At 53.7% G+C, this 18,234-nt stretch overlaps 7 protein-coding genes across 7 annotated transcripts; 3 read left to right on the top strand and 4 right to left on the bottom strand.

Moving 5' to 3' along the window:
• Positions 1-272: 272 nt before the first annotated feature.
• CPAR01_05772 (uncharacterized protein) lies at positions 273-3,200 on the top strand (the record flags this gene model as incomplete). The annotated part of the gene is made up of 7 exons (XM_060490048.1): positions 273-803; positions 860-987; positions 1,100-1,752; positions 1,982-2,011; positions 2,067-2,116; positions 2,185-2,881; positions 2,980-3,200. 7 exons carry the CDS (start codon positions 273-275, stop codon positions 3,198-3,200), a joined length of 2,310 nt encoding a protein of 769 aa, XP_060351514.1.
• A 1,566-nt stretch (positions 3,201-4,766) lies between these two features.
• Positions 4,767-5,816, top strand: CPAR01_05771 (zinc-binding dehydrogenase; the record flags this gene model as incomplete). The annotated part of the gene is made up of 1 exon (XM_060490047.1): positions 4,767-5,816. The coding sequence occupies one exon, from the start codon at positions 4,767-4,769 to the stop codon at positions 5,814-5,816; it is 1,050 nt and encodes a 349-aa protein (XP_060351513.1).
• A 574-nt stretch (positions 5,817-6,390) lies between these two features.
• CPAR01_05770 (dynamin family protein) lies at positions 6,391-9,018 on the bottom strand (the record flags this gene model as incomplete). Its single annotated transcript, XM_060490046.1, has 2 exons — positions 6,391-6,948; positions 7,006-9,018. The coding sequence occupies 2 exons, from the start codon at positions 9,016-9,018 to the stop codon at positions 6,391-6,393; spliced, it is 2,571 nt and encodes an 856-aa protein (XP_060351512.1).
• Positions 9,019-10,784: 1,766 nt separating this feature from the next.
• On the bottom strand, positions 10,785-11,783 carry CPAR01_05769 (short-chain dehydrogenase; the record flags this gene model as incomplete). Its single annotated transcript, XM_060490045.1, has 1 exon — positions 10,785-11,783. The coding sequence occupies one exon, from the start codon at positions 11,781-11,783 to the stop codon at positions 10,785-10,787; it is 999 nt and encodes a 332-aa protein (XP_060351511.1).
• Positions 11,784-12,561: 778 nt separating this feature from the next.
• On the bottom strand, positions 12,562-14,736 carry CPAR01_05768 (transmembrane adaptor Erv26; the record flags this gene model as incomplete). The annotated part of the gene is made up of 5 exons (XM_060490044.1): positions 12,562-12,956; positions 13,772-13,894; positions 13,973-14,302; positions 14,358-14,591; positions 14,667-14,736. 5 exons carry the CDS (start codon positions 14,734-14,736, stop codon positions 12,562-12,564), a joined length of 1,152 nt encoding a protein of 383 aa, XP_060351510.1.
• A 581-nt stretch (positions 14,737-15,317) lies between these two features.
• Positions 15,318-16,233, top strand: CPAR01_05767 (methyltransferase; the record flags this gene model as incomplete). The annotated part of the gene is made up of 2 exons (XM_060490043.1): positions 15,318-15,340; positions 15,408-16,233. 2 exons carry the CDS (start codon positions 15,318-15,320, stop codon positions 16,231-16,233), a joined length of 849 nt encoding a protein of 282 aa, XP_060351509.1.
• Positions 16,234-16,813: 580 nt separating this feature from the next.
• On the bottom strand, positions 16,814-17,514 carry CPAR01_05766 (NADH-ubiquinone oxidoreductase 19.3 kDa subunit; the record flags this gene model as incomplete). Its single annotated transcript, XM_060490042.1, has 2 exons — positions 16,814-17,264; positions 17,324-17,514. The coding sequence occupies 2 exons, from the start codon at positions 17,512-17,514 to the stop codon at positions 16,814-16,816; spliced, it is 642 nt and encodes a 213-aa protein (XP_060351508.1).
• Between the last annotated feature and the right edge of the window lie 720 nt (positions 17,515-18,234).

Genomic DNA, 18,234 nt, shown 5'->3' with positions numbered 1-18,234 from the left:
ACCAGAATATTCTTCAAAGGTACCTACTTAACACTACTGGCATCGCGTGAGAAGAGCTCTTTTGGCTTTCTTCTCACGTTGTCGTCATCACATGCAACATTACATCTTTTATCAATAATAGCATCGACCCAAAAGACAAGGCCCAGGTCTGATCAGCGATTCATATCATCGTCATCACAGTAAGACCTCCTTTCATTTCTTCATCTCCTGCGTCCCAAAGTAATCTGAAACGGTCAGCAAATCTCATTATTCACCCCCAAACCCTTGCCACAATGGCGGCTCCATCCAAGGTGATGCTCAAGTCTGGCTCCGACATGGATCACAGTGTCATCAAGCCTTCCAAGCCTTTTGACCCTCTGCAAGGCACACTTGATGAGAATCACGCTGCCTTCCAGACCATGCTCACACTCAAGCCTGATGATATACCAATCTACAAGGTCGACATGGGCAAGCCTGCTGAAGAGCGCTACATTGAGCTCGCCAAGGATCTTGCTCCCAAGATAAGAGAAGTGAGCCCTCTCTTTGACGAGGTGATTGAGGCGACCGTCCCTCGGGGCATGTCTGGATTAGCCAAGTTCACTTCCCGGTTCACCCTCCGTAAGGTCTTTGACCCTGAGCAGACCAAGGAGATCAAGTCCATCGCTGAGGTTGCTGGCATCCCCGTTCACCAGCTCATAGCCCTCAACACCTTTCTTGACCTGATGCTTGGATGTACATCCGGAGCTGCCTTGGTCAAAAATGACTCCAAGCGCAAGATTGGCGGCGGTAATCCTGACCATCTGATGCACTTTCGCACTCTTGAGGTATGGCTATATCCCTTTCTAAACAAAAAATATCTAGCACTAACGACTCATCGCAGTGGGGCATGGATATCCTGCGTGATATCCTTGTTATCATTGAGTATGTCAACACGAACAATGGCTCGAATGAGGTGATTGCCAGATCAGTCACCTATGCTGGCTTTGTCGGCATGCTGACTGGTGTCCGGTAAGCTGCACTTGGATTTCCATTGAGGACTGACATGGGCTAATAATTATCTTAGTAAAGGTCTATCCGTCTCTCTCAACTTCCGCCCAAACCATTAGTGTGGTTCGGGCAGCCTTCTTAGGCACCAAATTAAGGTCCTATTCGGCTTGCGCGAGTCCGTTCCCTCAATGCTCCGCCGCATCATCCTCAACGAGGATATTTCCTTCAAGAATACCAAGGCCTATGATACCAAGGACCCAAGTCCCCGTGAGGACAGCAGAAAGCTCACTCCCATCACGTCCATCGGCAAGAAGCTTGCCTCTTCCGACGCGTCGCCCTGCTACCTGATCCTCTGCGATGGAAGAGAGGTAGTGAACATCCTCAAGGACCTTCATGACGGCAAGATGAAGACAAGCAGTGTCTTCCAGATTCAGTGCAACCACGACCCTGACCATCGACGCTGCTGTGGCCGCATGACTGGACGCCACGGCGCCGACTCTGCCCAGGCAAAGCTCATGGAATCTGAGGACTGGATCGAGGTGTCTGCGGATCGTCAGAATGCCTTCCACGACAAGTGGATTGAACATGTCCGTGCTATCACCAATGGAAATGACATCACCTGGGCCAAGCAGAATAGGTGCTGCACGGATCTTGAGCTTGATGCTGAAGCCAGCAAATCTGGCGAGATGACTGGCGTTGACGAGGCCAAACTTCGCGAATGGATCGCTAGCTATCCTACCACCAATGAGTCGACTCACTTCATGTGCATCATGGATCCTCTGACTGGTGAGATTCGCTAGAGCTCTCGTGGTCCTGACCCTCTCGCAATGTTTGAGTTTGGCGACGAAGCTTAGTCGTTGCCCCTTATGCAATCAAGAGAGGAAGCAGCTGGACTTTGCACAGCGATGTTTCTCGTCTGACAGTGCTAGGAGGATACCAAGGAAAGGAGTTCTCGAGGCACTACATCGACACCAGGCTTTTGCATTTACACATGAGCACAACAAAAAGTCGGCAGTGCAAGAGAGTGGCATTGGATGGCCTCAGGGTATGGTGTACATGGGAATAACGTCATGTAACGATAACAAAAGTCGTGAGAATAGAGCATGCCGCCAAAAAGGCCACTCAAGGCTGTAACGATCAGGTGGTGATTGTGAGTGGTGCCTTTAGAGAGACCTTGGTGTAAGTGAAATGTGCTGGGGCTCAGCTTGCACGCTGTAGGGTGGGGAACACCTGCAGCGTAGCTTCTTCAGCGCCTTCCAAGAGCAACCCAGCACCATATCACCCTCAAAGAGAAGGCCAGAGGAAGGAAGTACTGTCCAACACCACAATCCAAATTTCATGATTGAAATTTTGAAACTTCCACACTGCAACGACCACAAACTACCTCGTCGCGACTTCTTTCCATCACAGCTCCTATCAAAGCCGAATCAAAAGACCGCCGAAATGCCAGCATCAGCACCAGCTCTTGCTCTGAACCAGGGTCCAATGACCAACGAAGTCCTGAGGGGCATCTTCGCGTCCGACCAAGACATGTACCCCGCGCCGCTGACCTGGGGCCGCCTCCGGAGCTGGACGACTGCAGCGCCCGAGCTGGCCACTTGCTTCTACCTCTCTGCCGGCGCCGTGGAGAACGACGACACCCAGACACTCGTCGGAGCCGTCATTGCACTCCCGATACTGGCACCTGCGTGGCGGGATTTGCTGGCGGGCGAGGTCAAGGAAGTGGATGTGGATGCCGGGACTATGTTTCCTCGCGATGGTGCTGAGCATCCAGAGGTCGGGCTGCACGTTTTTCACGTCGAGAGGTTCGATGTGCCTGAGGCGCGGGGTAAGGTGCGAGGATTCGCCGAGACCTCGATGCAGGCTGTCGTAGCTGCGGCAGAGAGGAAGGGATGGTCGATCATCGGCTATTCAGGTAAGTGATTCGTGGTGGCTGGCCATGCTGGCGTTGCAGGCTTTCGATTGACATCCATTGTGGGAGGGAAATATCGATGTGATCTGACATTTTGGCAGCACTCACAGCAACGCCAGAAGGACGAAGATGCTTTGAGAAAATGGGCTTCGAAGCGACGGGCTACGAGGAGTTCTGGGTTGACGATGGCCGCAAAGGTGTCCAACTGGTTACAATCACAGCGGATACCACGCCCGAGAAACGGGAAGTGCGAGAAGCGGCGACAGTCCGAGGCCAGGCGAGGATGCTAGTGAAGCACTTGCATCCAGTCACCGATGCTTAGCTGCGCTTGAGGGTCATCGGAGATTTCGAGACTTCGAGAACAATCAATGAATGATCGACGATGCGGAGGGAGGGGCCTCCCGTGTGAGTACGGAGTACAACGCAAGGAGCGGAATGCCAGCGGAAATTTGGCTTTGAAATCAGAAATCCCATCACGAAGTGAAAGCTGGGTCGAAGCTCCTTGACGCTGGGGCAATCATTCATCCGAACATAGCAACAAGCCAACAATTGCCCCGGACCCCGTTTTCCTCGCCAGAATCCCGTTGCTTTCCATCAACAAAGTGCGAAACGAACCTCGGCTCCTGTCACCCAGCAGACGTGGTCCAGACTCGTTGCGGATACCTATGATGCTACGAATTACCCAGTTGGCAGCTCCGTACGGTACACCAAACCTCGGCCTCCCGCCCCGCGGACCTGGCAACCGGCACGGCTCAGGCGACTACCGATGGTTTCTGCGCTGTTCTTATTTTATCGGGGCCCTCCTCCACCGAAAGGGGCAGCCAGCTCCGGGTGGTCGAGCGCCAGAACAATAACGGCATTGAGCTTGTGCTTTGTCATCATTGCTTCATTGGTACGGGGTAGAGATTTTCTTATGGCACGTTTTGGAGAACGGAGAGGCGACTTCGAGCAAGATTGGGTCAGGGCTAGTCAGTGATGGGCCTCACCCTGACTCGAGTTTCCTGAGGCCGAGGCCATCCCGTTGAATCATCAATTCCTCGAAGCAAGAAGAACGATACAGCAAGACGGGCCCACCAAACAACAATGGCTGGAGCTGTGCAAGTCAAAGTCTACATACGACCACGACGATTGACGAAGCGATCTTGACCGCAGATCAGAGAGTCTGGGAGGCCCTGGCCTCTAATGGCCTTTATGGTGACATCGATGAGCTTGATTGGGCCTCTCAGACACACCGCCTACCCAAGCGATATCTGGTATGTGTTTCCGCATCTCAAAGAGGGATGTGCCCCGCCATGAACCGCGGCATATTCCACCAAGAAAAGATGGAGGGGCAAATGGAAAGGAAGAAAAAATCTAGCGCCCATGTCTAAGTGCTGCTGCTGACAGATCAAAAGAAAGGGTCCGTGGGGACAACAGCGGCCAAGTCCCGTTTGACAATTCCGCTATCCTTTTTCCAGGAACCACCTCACAAAACACGGTCTATTGAGCATGGCCAATGCCGGCGACCCCCGGGCTGTCGAAGAAACTCCACCGGTCGAACAAGCAAAGTGGGTGCCCCTCCTGGCAGTTCTTCCATCATGACGTTGCCGTTTCCAATGCCTTCCGTCGCCCCGTGTTCACCAGGAAGCTTGAGGGGAGCTGAACATTGAACCGTTCCAAGCGGATCACAGGGTCGGACCCGGCGCGGGCCCGATGGACCCTTTGACGGGATTCGTCATGATATGGAGCAGATGGTTTCTACGATATATTTAACACCAAGATCATCCCATGGTTTCCGGTCGAAGTTTGAAAGAATCACTTACATCTCTTCACTATATATCCAATCCACTATATATTCCCTTTCTTGATACCCCGTCACTTAGACACTCATACTTGAAACACTCTTACAATGGCTCCTACTCCCAACAAGTCTTTCATCTTCAAGCAGGTCCCCAAGGGCCTACCTGTCGCCGGCCAGGACCTCGTCACCGAGGATCGCCCCATCGACCTCGAGCAGGACCTCAACGGCGGCATCCTCATCAAGGTCCTCTACTCTTCCTTCGACCCCTACATGCGCGGTCGCATGCGCCCCGCCGAGGCCGGCAAGTCCTACATTCCTCCCTTTGAGCAGGGCGCCGTCATCGTCTCCTCCATCGTCGCCCGCGTCGAGCGCTCCGATGCTCCCCAGTTCGCCGCCGGCGACCTCGTCACCTCCTTCATGGGCCCCAACGCCGAGTACGCCGCGATCCCCGCCAAGTTCCTCCCCGGCTTCTTCAAGGTCCCCAACACCCACAACGTCGACCTTCCCCTCTTCGTCGGCGCTCTCGGCATGCCCGGTATGACCGCCTACGAGGGTTTCTACGACATCGGTAAGCCTAAGAAGGGTGAGACCATCTTCGTCTCCTCCGCTGCCGGTGCCGTCGGCCAGATTGTCGGCCAGCTCGCCAAGGCTGAGGGCGTCAAGGTCATTGGCTCCGTCGGCAGCGACGAGAAGCTCGACTTCATCATCAACGAGCTCGGCTTCGACGCCGGCTTCAACTACAAGACCGAGTCCCCTCACGACGCCCTCAAGCGCCTCGCGCCCCAGGGTATCGACATGTACTTTGAGAACGTTGGCGGCGACCACCTCGAGGCCGCCCTCGAGTCCTTCAACCAGCAGGGCCGCATCATCGGCTGCGGCATGATCTCCGACTACAACACCCCGCGCGAGCAGCAGAAGGGCGTCCGCGGCCTCTTCCACCTCGTCGCCAAGAAGCTCTCCTTCCAGGGCTTCCTCGTTAACCTCTCGCCCGAGAAGTACAAGCCTTTCCAGGAGAAGGTGCAGCCCATGATTGCCAACGGTGAGCTCAAGGTCAAGATCCACCAGACGGATAGCATTGACCAGGCTGCTGAGGGCTTCATTGGCATGCTTACCGGCCAGAACTTTGGCAAGGCTGTCTTGAAGATTGCCCAGGAGTAAGAGTCTCGAGGCATGGACGGATGGAAATATTGCATTGAATAAAGGTTTGGGAAAAGCATGTTAGATGTATACTATAATGACAATTGATGACCAATGAACCAACGATAAAATTCCACTGTGATTGTACCTGTCATTGTCTGCTCGATATGACAGGGTGATGCGATTTTCGTCCTGTCTTGAGCTTACCGGAAAGGCTCCGAGTTTGCGTCATTCTCTCAAGTGATGTCGGACCAAAAATGTGCATGCTGGCTACGTGACATGGTTTTAATCGCAGTGTCGCAAGGCGTCAGGTCTTCCCTTTCACTCCAGATTGCTTTCTTAGGGCTCATAAATCACGTTTGCAAAGGTACATGTTCGATTGAAGTTGTGTATAATTCTATAGAAATGGTATCAAGTGCTATCCAAATCCAAGCCATTGCACCTGGCAAGTTTCCTTCCAATGTCCCTCTGTCTCAGAGACCACTATCTACCCAAAATGGGAAATCGGATCATTACCAAACGCCAACAGATCGTATCGCTAAATTTAGAATCCCATGCTCAAACTGAAGCCTGTCTCTCGGTCTACTCTTCCGTTTTAACCTCTACCAAACAGCTTCTTGGCAGTCACACGTCTCGTAGACGAGGGCGCGTGCTCATTGGCGTCATAGTACCCTCCGTAGCCATTGGCGTGCTGCTGCTCCGAAATCGAAGACTGCGAGCGGTGGCTATACGCATCCGACGCCGCATCCTCGGGCCTTAGCTTCTGGGGACGAGGAGGCGGGGGAGGTGCCTGGGCCGGCGCGGAAGCCTGTTGGGAGGAAGGGGCTCTATAGTACTCTTCATCTTCCCACTGAGATGTGCTGGTGTTTGTCCTAGCGGGCTCGGCGCGCTCCGATCTCGAGGTCGGGACGGGAGGAGCCTGGGCCGGCGTTTGGTGCCCGCCGTAGGAGTAGCCGTTCGTCACCGACTCAGCGGGTTGTGTTCTCGCTGAGGGACGCTCCTCGCGCTCGTCGCGGGAGCGTGTTGAGCGGTGAGTTGTTTCGCGGCTCGGGCTGGCATTATTGCTGACAGGCTTGCGCGTAGTTGTCTGCTTTGGCTTATCTTCGTCTGAATCGGAGCTGTTGTCCTCTAGATCGCGGTCTTCATCGGCATACTGTGAGTTAGTTGTTAGCATTATCGATTGTGATGAGGGAAAACAGATGTGGCTTACCATTCTCAGCTCCTTGCGCATGGCTAAGCTGGCGCAAATGTCGCGGGCCTCCTCGATCGCAGTCTTCTGCGTCTTGAGCGTCATTCTGCGGTCGCGCGTCTCCTTGTTCTCGGCGGCGATAGCTTCGACCGTCTCGGCAGGCATACCGAGAATCTCAACAGAGTTGAAGATGCTGTACATGCCCTGCAGCAAATGTCTCTCGACGACCTGCGTAATGGTGTTGCGGATGAAGGTCTTGGCCGCAAGCTCGTAGAAAATCAACATCTTCTCGCAGACTTCCTGCGCCTCGGTGTAGGTGGCACCATCCTTGGTGGTCTCGATCTGCCACTTGCGAAGACGCTCCTCGTATTCGGGGTCGTACGGCTGGATTTCGAGGTTCATGTCTTGCGTTAGGTGCTCAAGCTCGACCTGTGCGTCGGCCAGCAGCTTCTTCATCTGAACATCGAGGAATTGGTAGCGCAGGGGCTCGCGCATACGCTGAGGCCACGCGAAGTCAATGACCTCACTGAGAAACTCGTTGCACACGACGCCGAGATTGTCCTTATGCTCCTGAGCGAGCTTTGGCCAGTTCTCTGAGTAGCTCTGGAAGAGCATGTAGACAGCGCGAGGCTTGGGATCCATTGGAAATTCGGAACCACGAATCTGTCGCAGAAGCATCTCGACTTCTCTACCGACAAACTCTCTCTTGCTGCTATCGCTGATGGTAACACCATCTGCGGTACCGGGTGCAGTGGATGACGAGAAGCCAAACTTGCGACCGTTCTGGCGGATACGGTGCGAGAACTTCTCGTTCTCCTCAATGGCGCGGGCACGCAAGTTCTGAGCGGGAGTGCCGCGGGGGTCGGCTGTGGCGCGGAAGAAGTTCTTGCGAGGAGGATTCTTGTAGAAACCGTAGACGGCGGGGATAACCAGTTCCTTGGAACTGGAGAAGAGCTCAACGAGCTCGATGCGCATCTCCTCGACAGTGTCCTTTCCAGTGCCCATGGACTTGAGCTCTGAGTCGCAGTCGTCGAGCGCCTTCTGGATCTGCTTGCGAAGTGTCTTAACGTGACGACCAATGTGACGTTGCAGCTGAACACTCAGCTTTTGCTTGAGCGCATTGGCACCACACATGGAGCTGGGAAGAGCACGCCATTTTCCGCGGCCAAAGAATTCTTCCTCACGTTGACGACGTTCACGGGCTGAAGGCCATGGCTGGCCTTGGTCGCGGGGTCCAGGGTTCAGCAGAACGTACCAGCCGAGCTTGAAGTAGTTTTGCTTATCTCTGTTCTGGACGAGCTCGATGAACTTGTCTTCCAGACCGATCGACTCGCAAAGATCGGGTTTTGTCAGGACACCAATGGTACGGCTGCCAGAGGGGTCGAAGTGGCGTGCCTTTGTGAGAATGGGTGCCTGGACGTAATCGGTGTTGCCGCCAACGACAGCAAGGATAATGGTTCGGGAACTCTTCATATATCGGTCGCAAAGGGTCTCAATCGTCTTGATGTCGTCCATCGACTGGTCGTTGTTGGCGTTTTTGACGAGACCTGGAAGATCGACGAGGGTGAGCAGAGGCATGTCGGGACCTCTCTTCTCAACCACCAGAATGTCGCGGGCGGCGAATCTGCCCGGAATGTTCTTGGGGGCAATCATTTCCACCGCAGATCTCATGAGAGACTCAAAGGAAATGTCTGTGTCGACAGCTCCGCCAAATTGTTTCAATCGCTCCTGGTCTCTGAAAGGCTTGTTCTTGTCGGGGATGATGGAGACGTTGAGACTCGCTTCGGCCGACCTGCGCAGGCGGATCTCGGTTGCGAATCGTGTGCAGGCGCCGGCATCACGAGGGAACGGGGTGCCAGTGATGGCCTCGAGGACGGAACTCTTTCCCGCCGACTGGTCGCCGACGACGACGATCTGTGGCAGCTTGACATTGTCGAGCTGGGCAAACTGCAGCTTGTCGATGAGCTCGAGAAGGCCGCGCTGCTCATTCGCCATGTCCGCCGTCCCCAGCGCCGAGTCGATATTCGGAGCCATGTCGCGTTCGGGTCTGATAGAGACGTTAGTTGGGCGGTGACGACTGGTTTCTGGAACCTCGTACAATGATCCCATCACAGTCTGGTCTCGATGTATGTGTGATGTGGGTGATTGCGCAAGGAAAAGTCTTGGACCTCGAAAACAGGGTGCGAATACCACACGGGGAAGGGAGAGCCTTTTAAAGAGGAGACTACTGTTCGCCCAGCCCAAAGACCAAAGAACAAGCTTATGTGGGATTACGCAGTTACGCAGCGCAAGCCTGCATTACGGCGCGAGACGTGTCTCGACCGAACATCACATGCCCCCCAGGTGTGAGTGTGCCCAATAGCCTTGAAAGGGTGCCTGGATCTGGGCTCCAAGTCGTCGCAAAGCCGCGTCGTCAGCCCCCAGTGACGACCTTGGGGCGTGGGGAAAAGGGTAAAGCTTCGCCTACTTCTGCGTCGCCACCGGGGAATACGGCGGTACGGCGACATTAGAGTTGGCATTCCATGGATGTTGCTTGGCTTGAGGCAGCCCAGCAAAGAAGAGGCATCCGTTTGGGCCCTTTTTTGGCCCGCCTACGGCAATACGGATACTGCAATTTCGTCTGTCACTCGGCGTCGGATACCAAAGCCGAGACCAGTCAAGGAGACTGGCAGATTGGATACTGTGGGCTAGAGCCTTTAAGACCACTCAGTCTCCGTTATGCAGGGCGAAAAAGACTTTGAACAACAGCGAGAAAGGTGAAAGCAGTCCCATGTGCGCAAAGCCACCGAACCTTGGGACGGGGACCAACGCGTTTGTGTCGAGTTTGGACGAATGACGTCGGTAGCTCGGCAGTGGCACAGCCTCATTTTCCCTGTCTGGCACATCCAGGAAGCCCGCCGTAAGAGGTGGAGGGCCATGGAGGCACACTTTTTCCTGTCAAGCTTATTGAATCGGCCGCCGCAAAGTCGCACTTCGTCTCGCTTCTTCGCCTGGTTTCGCCCTACGCATGACGAGCGTACGCGTCGGGAGGCACTCGAAGCCCCAATTAGAGGCGGGTATGTCCGTCTAGGCCGGTGTGAGGAGGATTTTGAGCCAGCCAACGTGGTGCTAGAGACGACGACGCTCAACGCCAAGATGTTGCTGATGGTTGTTTTTTCGCCACTCGTTGGACTGCAAGGATCAGCCGGTGAAACAATTGGAGTCCAGTGGCTGTGTGGAGGAAACTGTGGCTAAGCAAGCACAAGTGAGGAAGTTTCGAATGATTAGGTAAGTGAGAATGCCCCTCTATGTGGCTATGCTACAGGCTTTCTCGAACTGTGGCGAGTGCTCCGGAGATGTGGCTGAAGCTACCCTCCCATCCTCCATCTCCAAGGTCCGCCGAGACCCTCGAACATCCCGTCCTCGATCGCTCTCAATCCTACTTACCTGTATAGCTAGCTACCTGACTCAGGTCCAGTAGTGAATCTATTCAAGCAACTTTACTCATATCTAATGCTCACTTCAGCAACCCCAAACCCCCCAAGGCATCAAGCATAACGGCGTTCGGATCTTTAAGGAATAACAGAGGTCAAGGAAGTATGAGCGAGCGAAGGCGGGGGACGAAGTCATGAGAAAAAAGTCAAAAGTTCAGGACTCAAACTTGTGAGGTTCGATTTCCTATGAATCTCGGTTGTTGTGCCACGTCGTGATTCTACCGGTTGTATGCCGCTCGGCTACTGAGGGTGATGGCTTTGAGATGAAAGTTGAATCATACACAGCTGTATGTAACCAGAGGGAGAACGGAATTAATATAGTCCATCTCAGTATCTAAACTCCTGCCCAACAAGCTTCTCGCTCAGAGCCCACAGCATCTCCGCATCGACTTTACTCCTAGCCCAAGGATATACCTCCTCCTTCCACGGGTCGGCAACACGACAATCAGTAAGAAACTCCCCATTCTTGTCCTTTAGCTCCGGATCAAATGCCGCAAACACGTGCGTCGCGGCACCCTGGTCCATATCCTTGGGCTCGATATCCCCCATTCCCCACATATACTTGCTCCCTACCACAACATCAGCCTTACGCAGGGCTTCGAGGAACCCGGGGAAATCATGCGCCTCGTGCGCGGCAAGGTTCGTGGGGACGTACCCCGGGCACAGACTAAACGCCGTCACACCCTTTGATGGGCCCAGCCTCTCGGCAAGGGCGATGGAGAAGAGGCTGTTGGCCGTCTTGGACTGCCCGTAGGCCATCCACTTGTCGTAGTGCTTTCCTTCGTTGAAGTTGTAGTCCGTCCAGCGCACGTGGCCGAGCCTGTGGGCGTTGCTGCTGACGTTGACGATGCGCGGGGGGGAAGGGGATGCGAGGATCTTGAACATGATGAGGTTTGTGAAGAGGAAGTGGCCTAGATGGTTTGTCTGGAACTGACTTTCGAAGCCGTCTTCTGTGAGGCTGTAGGCTGAGGCCATGATGCCGGCGTTGTTGACGAGGATGTCGATGTGGGGGACATCTGGCCATGAGGTCACTGTCTCTGCTGCTTTTCGGACGCTGGTAAGGGAGGTGAGGTCTAGAGTCAAGGGCTTGACCTTGATCTCGGGGTGTGTGATTCCGAGTTCGTCGATGAGGGGTTGGAACTTTGAGGGTGAGCGGCCGGTTAGGATGAATGTGGCTGGCCTAGCTACGGCGACTTGTTTGACGAAGCTGTCGCCGATGCTGCCTGGGGAGACGCCCGTGATGAGTATCGTCCTGCCGGCGATGTGGGGGGCGTAGAGGGGCACCAGCTCGCTCGCTTTGGTTTGGTTGTTGAAAGAAGGAGACATGGCTTTGGTGTTCTGTGTCGTACTGAACAGTTTAATAGTGCTTAGTTTGGGAAGAGAGAGTTAGGTATTGCTTGTAACTGCCCCTCAGACAAGATGAGGAGAACGCAGAAACGGCCTCTATATACCCACCAGCCTCAATCGATACCTAAAAAAACACTAATAAAGCATGTAAGACGCGAGGCAGCCCACACTCACTGGCAGCATGCTTGGAACGGACAGCCTTGAAATTGGTTCACCCGAAGATCACGACGCGTAAGATAAATGGGCTGCTCATGTTGCTTCGGGGCCATAGTTACCCGTTCTGCTACATGAACCCATCAGAGAACCCTTACAAAGGATTCGGTGCCGGAGATAGGTATACTTCATTGGGTGTTGGCAGTCTTGCTTTTCCTATATGGGAGACCTCAAGCACGGAGTTAACGGTCCTAAGAGATCATACCACCGTCAATAAATATCGTCAACGGGCTATGTTGGCACTGTCGGAGAAGTACCTGCGGCACAGGTCATCTATAGTCATCTTGGAACGCGCAGAGAAGACATGTGGTAATATTGCCTATCGTGAAAGATTGCAGTCACATCCCCTTTAAAGCCCAACCTGGAAGTACACCATTCCGTTTCGCTAGCCTTCACGCATGTACAATTGTGTCCCCATTTTATCCCAACGCCCATTTATCCATCCCAGATTCCGTCCCTTGAAACACCCGAAAAAAAACCATCGACTCTTGTTGTCGATGAACGCCTGCTGTTGTGCAGCGTTCGACGCGGCCTGACTCTGCGCTCAGTTCTGACGGCCGTGCCCGCTACCCCACGTCGCGCCGTTGCTACTCGGAGCGGGTGCGGGGCCCCGCATGTTCGCCCCGCCGGCGGAAGCCGAGGCCGACAATCGGTAGGCGGCAATGTTGTGGAACGGCGCCGCTGAAGCAGGAGCAGTCAGCCAGGTGTTGAGACTGTCGGATTCATTGGGTTGATTGTAGGTGAAGACGTTTGAGAATTGTGCTTGCCTGGGCCGGGGAATGGCGGTGTATTGAGAGGGGGAATGAGCTTGGTTGGAAGACATCTTGGCGGCTGTGAGAGCAAGACTTGGGTGCTTGTTCGTCTTGGCTGCGACTGAGATGATATGTGTTGTGTGAATTGCAATGAGAGATTGAGCGGGGGGAAAATCACTCGACGGACCTGTTTTTGTATTCATGATGAATACTCCTCATGATCCTCGTTCCTCACCATCATGAGGAGTGAAGCGGGAGGGTCCTCCTCCTCTTCCTCTTCTTCCTCCTCGCCCTCCTCCTCACCGACAAAAACATCAGGGGCTTTTCAGCGGGGTCTTTTTGCGGTTGACTCCAAGGTGTCGAAGAGAACAATAAAAGTCTAAAAGTCGTTGCCCATGATGATGATGAGGTCTGGGAGCCGGTGATGATTGCCTCCTATCACCGCCGCCAGACGAGAGACTGGGCCGCCGCCCAAAAGAACCCTGCAATTCAAACCAAGCAAAAGTACGCAGGTACTTTTGACTCCCGAAGACTAGTGCAAGGCACGGCCGCTCGTCCTTGGTCCCTGATTGTCCATTGGATAAGGAGGAGTGCGAACGGATGTGAGATAGCTGTGCAAAAAGACCATGACAGAATGCGAGCGGAATGGAAAGTTCGATGATCGACCGCTAAAGGTCTGGCACTTTGTCACCGAGCTTTTTGCTTAATCCTTCTGGCGTGGACTTTTGCCGCTTGGCCGCCGTACGGGTCAAGTTCCAGTCAACAAGAATATGGCTAGCATGGGTCATGCAGGGTACTTCTGCCTTGAGTTGGGCTTGATTGGCCGCCTCACCGAGGCCGCAGTCCGAGAACACTATATTTCAGAGATGGTCGCTTGCGTGGCAGGTCATGACTAGCAGGTTGGTACACGCATTAACATGTGAACCTGGTGGCTCTCTTCATGGTTATGTGTTGGGAAATCCATCCGCAACTCGTCTGTAAGTTCAGACAAAGTCGGCTGACCTTTAGTGCAAAAGAGCCGCACAAGCAGCACAACGCCAAGGGGAGCCTTTTGGCTGGAGAAAATTCCCAGGTATCTATTCTCTCGCTCCTTTTCAGGGTTGATAATACCGTAGTTACCGTAGACTACCGACATATTGTACACACCACATGCTCGGCATGTGACATCCGTCTATTTTTCGCTGACGCTATGAGAAGATCAACTCCGCTCCCATCCGACTGTTCTGAAGACTTCCGCGAGCGCACCAAGAACTGTATCTACGATAGACTTGACGAAACCTTGGCGCTTGCTCTTGCCAGAGGAGTCCCGCAAGGGGTCTTCGCTTCCCATCGTAGGCAGGACGTTGTCGCTAGCGGACAAGCTCACGAAGAGAGCAAAGGGAATGAGCCAAACGCAGAGCCCAAAGTATGAGGCGATCTCGGTGAAGCTCGGGACGTCGGGTTGATCGTAGTAAGAGTGCATGTTCGAGTACGATCTTTGCTGCGCGGCAGAGAAGTGGCGGAACCAAATGTAGTGGTTGACGAGGACCAGAACTAGACAAGCAAAGGTTAGTTCCGAACGTACATGTATAGCAGCACAGAAACATACCACAAGAGGCCAGGAACAGAGGGTCAGTCAGCCTAACGAAAGGGAATCGGCGCATGTTGCCGAGGTAGACGACATGGGAGACAACTCCCATGAGGGTCAACTTGAAAGGAAATCGGTCGACGATGCATAGCAAGAGCTGCAAAACAATAACCGAGTAAATCAACTTTGTAAGAAGGCGCTTCGCAAAAACGGTATGCTCCTCGACAAGCTCCGATAAGTAATACAGACCGGAAGCTGGACACAGGGGTGTTAGTAAGGAAGCATCCTCAACCTGAGTGCCAAGGGAGAATCCGGGGGATCAGGACGAACCGATGGCGAGGGTCAGAAAGCAGAAGCCCACGATGGAGCCAAGGTAGCCGACCAAAGGTAGAATCCACATGGTGACGGACGTTATGTTTAGAATGTCGTCGTAGTATGTCGCATGAAGTGAAGTGAGAAATGAAAAGAGAGAGTGTGTGAAGTTGTTGAATTATTGGTCTGCCGGGGGAGGAGGGTTGTGCACAGAAGCTCCCTACATTGTCTCTTGAAGCTATGACGGAGCTGGCCAGGGCGCGTCGTGAAATCCACTTTGCGAAAGCGTGGCCTCTGCGCGTCGGGTAGGTACCGTAGTGGACGGGCACTCGGGAGATTCCATGATCCGCGGTGAATGAGATAAGCGATCGTTTGATTGGACGCATCCTCCGGCCTTCGACCTCACTAACCTGAGTACCTAGTGTAACCCCCGGCTGTCGCTGGGGACCTTATCCTTATCGATAAAGATTGATGGTGGTTGCCGGGTTTCTTATCGATAACTATCCGTGACCCCCCAGTTGTGAATTTTTGAGGATTTCTCACGACACACAATTCACCGCCCAATTCTTCGATGCGCCGGCTTGACGACAGACTGCCTTGAAGCGAATATTGACGGGAGGCTCCATTCAAGATCGGCCGAGTTCAATCTTCCAACAGAAACTGCCCAATATGTCACGCCCTGAGGATACCCTGTAGGCTACAGGCCTCCCCTCCAACCCCGCCATGTGCCTCCAGCTGACCAAATCTCTCTGCTCTCAGTGCGGCCGACATCCACTATAATGACTCCGAAGCCCGCAAGTACACGACGAGTTCTCGTATCCAGAATATCCAGGCGTCCATGACCCGCCGTGCTCTTGAGCTCCTCGACCTCAAACAGCCTTCCTTCATTCTCGACGTTGGCTGCGGCAGCGGTCTCTCCGGCGAAATCCTTACCGCCGAGGGCCCTGAAGATGGTGGACCACACACCTGGGTCGGCATGGATGTCTCACCATCCATGCTCGATATTGCTCTCCAAAGAGACGTAGAGGGCGATCTCCTCCTCGCAGATATCGGACAGGGCGTACCATTCCGCGCCGGTTCCTTCGACGCTGCTATCAGCATTTCCGCAATTCAATGGCTTTGCAACGCCGAGAGCAGTGATACCTCGCCCGAGGGCCGCCTCACCAGATTCTTCAACGGCCTCTACGCGTCATTACGCAGAGGAGGTCGCGCCGTGTGCCAGTTCTACCCCAAGAACGACACCCAGCGCAACATGATTACTCAGGCCGCAGTCAAGGCCGGCTTCGGCGCCGGTCTGCTCGAGGATGACCCCGAGACAAAGAACGTCAAGCTCTATCTTGTGCTGACTGTCGGCGGTACCGCAGAGGGCGGTCGCGGAGGAGACATCACAAATGTCGTTGATGGTATGGACAACGTCGATGTCGAGGACGCGAGGAGGAAGGCCAGTCAGCAGAGTGGTAAGGGTGACATCAAGAAGGGAAGTAAGGCGTGGATCGTCAAGAAGAAGGAGCAGATGGAGAGGAAGGGAAAGGTCGTCAAGTCTACCTCCAAATACACTGGGCGTAAGCGCAGAACCGCTTTCTAGACGGACGGTGCTTGGGCGGGGTTTCGGGGATGTCGCATGGCATGGCGTTCAGGGGTACAACGGAAAACTTGTTTTAAGAGATCGAAAATTGAATCAGATACCCTCATTTACCTCTCAGAGTCTCTCTTCTCCATCCGAATCTGTCCTCGTCACGAATTCTGGACTTGGGGAGACCAATGATCCCGGGTTTGCAATACGGAGGGAAAAAGGCATCTGACGACACCATGAATTGAACAACGGATGCAGTAATACCTCGGGAGACTTCATCGAGGTAGACAACAACTCAAGCATCCAACTCATGATGTGACAGATGACAGATGAGGCAACTTTGCATCCTATGACCCCTTTCCCCTTCATCTAAAGACCGAATCCACCAAGGTATGTAGCCTGATACGGTATGATCCTTTACCACTTGCCTGTGCCATAGAGCGCTTTTAGAATGCCAGACGTCTTTAAAATTTCACCTTTCCAGCCAAGCCATGGATTTGATAAGATACGATTCTTTCCTCTTCATCAATAAGATGAGATAAACAGCATCTAGTAAGCGTAGATAACAGATCCACAGGAATATTTGTGCAGCTCATTTACGATACCACATTCTCGACGTTCTTCCCTGTCGCATCTTCCGTTGTAGTTGCATCATTCCATAAAGCAGGGCCTCGCTCGTGGGCGGGCATCCAGGAACATAGATATCCACCGGCACCAAGCGATCACAACCACGGACTACAGAATAACTGTAGTGGTAATACCCTCCGCCGTTGGCGCAGCTCCCCATACTAATGACCCAACGCGGTTCCGGCATCTGATCGTAGACTTGGCGGAAAGCGGGCGCCATCTTATTCGTGACAGTACCGGCGACAATCATGACGTCTGACTGTCGCGGGGATGCTCGGAACATGAAGCCGAATCGGTCTTGATCGTATCGTGGCCCGGCGATTTGCATCATCTCTACGGCGCAGCATGCGAGGCCGAATGTCATTGGGTACATCGATGACTGACGACCCCAGTTGGCGAGCTTGTCGAGGGTGGTTCTGGCGAAAGAGTCATTAGTAGCAACCCAAGGGTGGTGCGCCTGGGACTGGGTACATACACAGCATACTCCACAAGGGACTTAGGCTGTGATTTTGTAGGAAGAGCAATCTCGCGACGATTGGGGCGTGGAGAGACAGATTTCTGGTAGCTAGGGGAAGTTGCTATGCATCGAACGCTGGCCGGTGCTGGAATTGATCTCGTCGCGAGTCCCACGGCGCGGGGCGCCTGGCTTGCAAGAGACTTTGACATAATGTACAGGAGAAAGGACTTTTCCTTCCAGAAGTAGGAGCAATAAGGATTGGAATAGACGGAGGAACGGAAGGGGTAGTGGGCTTCTTAAAGCCCGGGAAGTGCGCATGGGTCCCAAGCTCTGATACTCAGGGCTAGTGGTAAGGCATGTAGGAAGACTAGAGCCAGGGGATAGGATCTCAAGGATTTACTAACTTGGTTTCGACTAGAAATTGAAGAGAGCAGCCAATTCGACTTACAGCGTCGTGAACACAAAGCTTTCATGAGGCTTCAGCTGATGCTTGTCATGGTCCAAGTCTATGCATCTTGCGAAGCCAGGCCTCAGATAAGTTTACCAGAACCAGAGCAAATAATCCAGAATAAAACGAGAGCTCAAATACAATGGTGTTCTCAAATACAATTATGAGATCCCTCATCAAGTTGTTCAAGATCGCGAGCTAGTAGGCCTTTCGCGCAATTCGTTGATCATAATTGGCCCTCCGTCTAAGTCGAAGCGCAGCCCCACTTCGTTCTCGTCGCGAGTCCGAAGTGGGGCCAAGTGATCCGAACCCGCCTGCGTGGGCCCCGTAAATCCGTCGTCAGTAACTCAACCGCAAAGGCAACCCGTCCGCTTCATTCCTTTGACGGAACAATAATCTGATCAAGACAACCCGTTATGCGTTCTACCAGCTCCCAGACTTGCCGGTGTCGATGCTGCTAGATCCCTCGAGCAGTAACCCC

Source organism: Colletotrichum paranaense (assembly GCF_030867605.1).
Source record: "Colletotrichum paranaense strain IMI 384185 chromosome Unknown Scaffold_4.1, whole genome shotgun sequence".
Classification (NCBI taxonomy): domain Eukaryota; kingdom Fungi; phylum Ascomycota; class Sordariomycetes; order Glomerellales; family Glomerellaceae; genus Colletotrichum; species Colletotrichum paranaense.
This window is presented reverse-complemented; position numbering and strand designations above follow the sequence as displayed.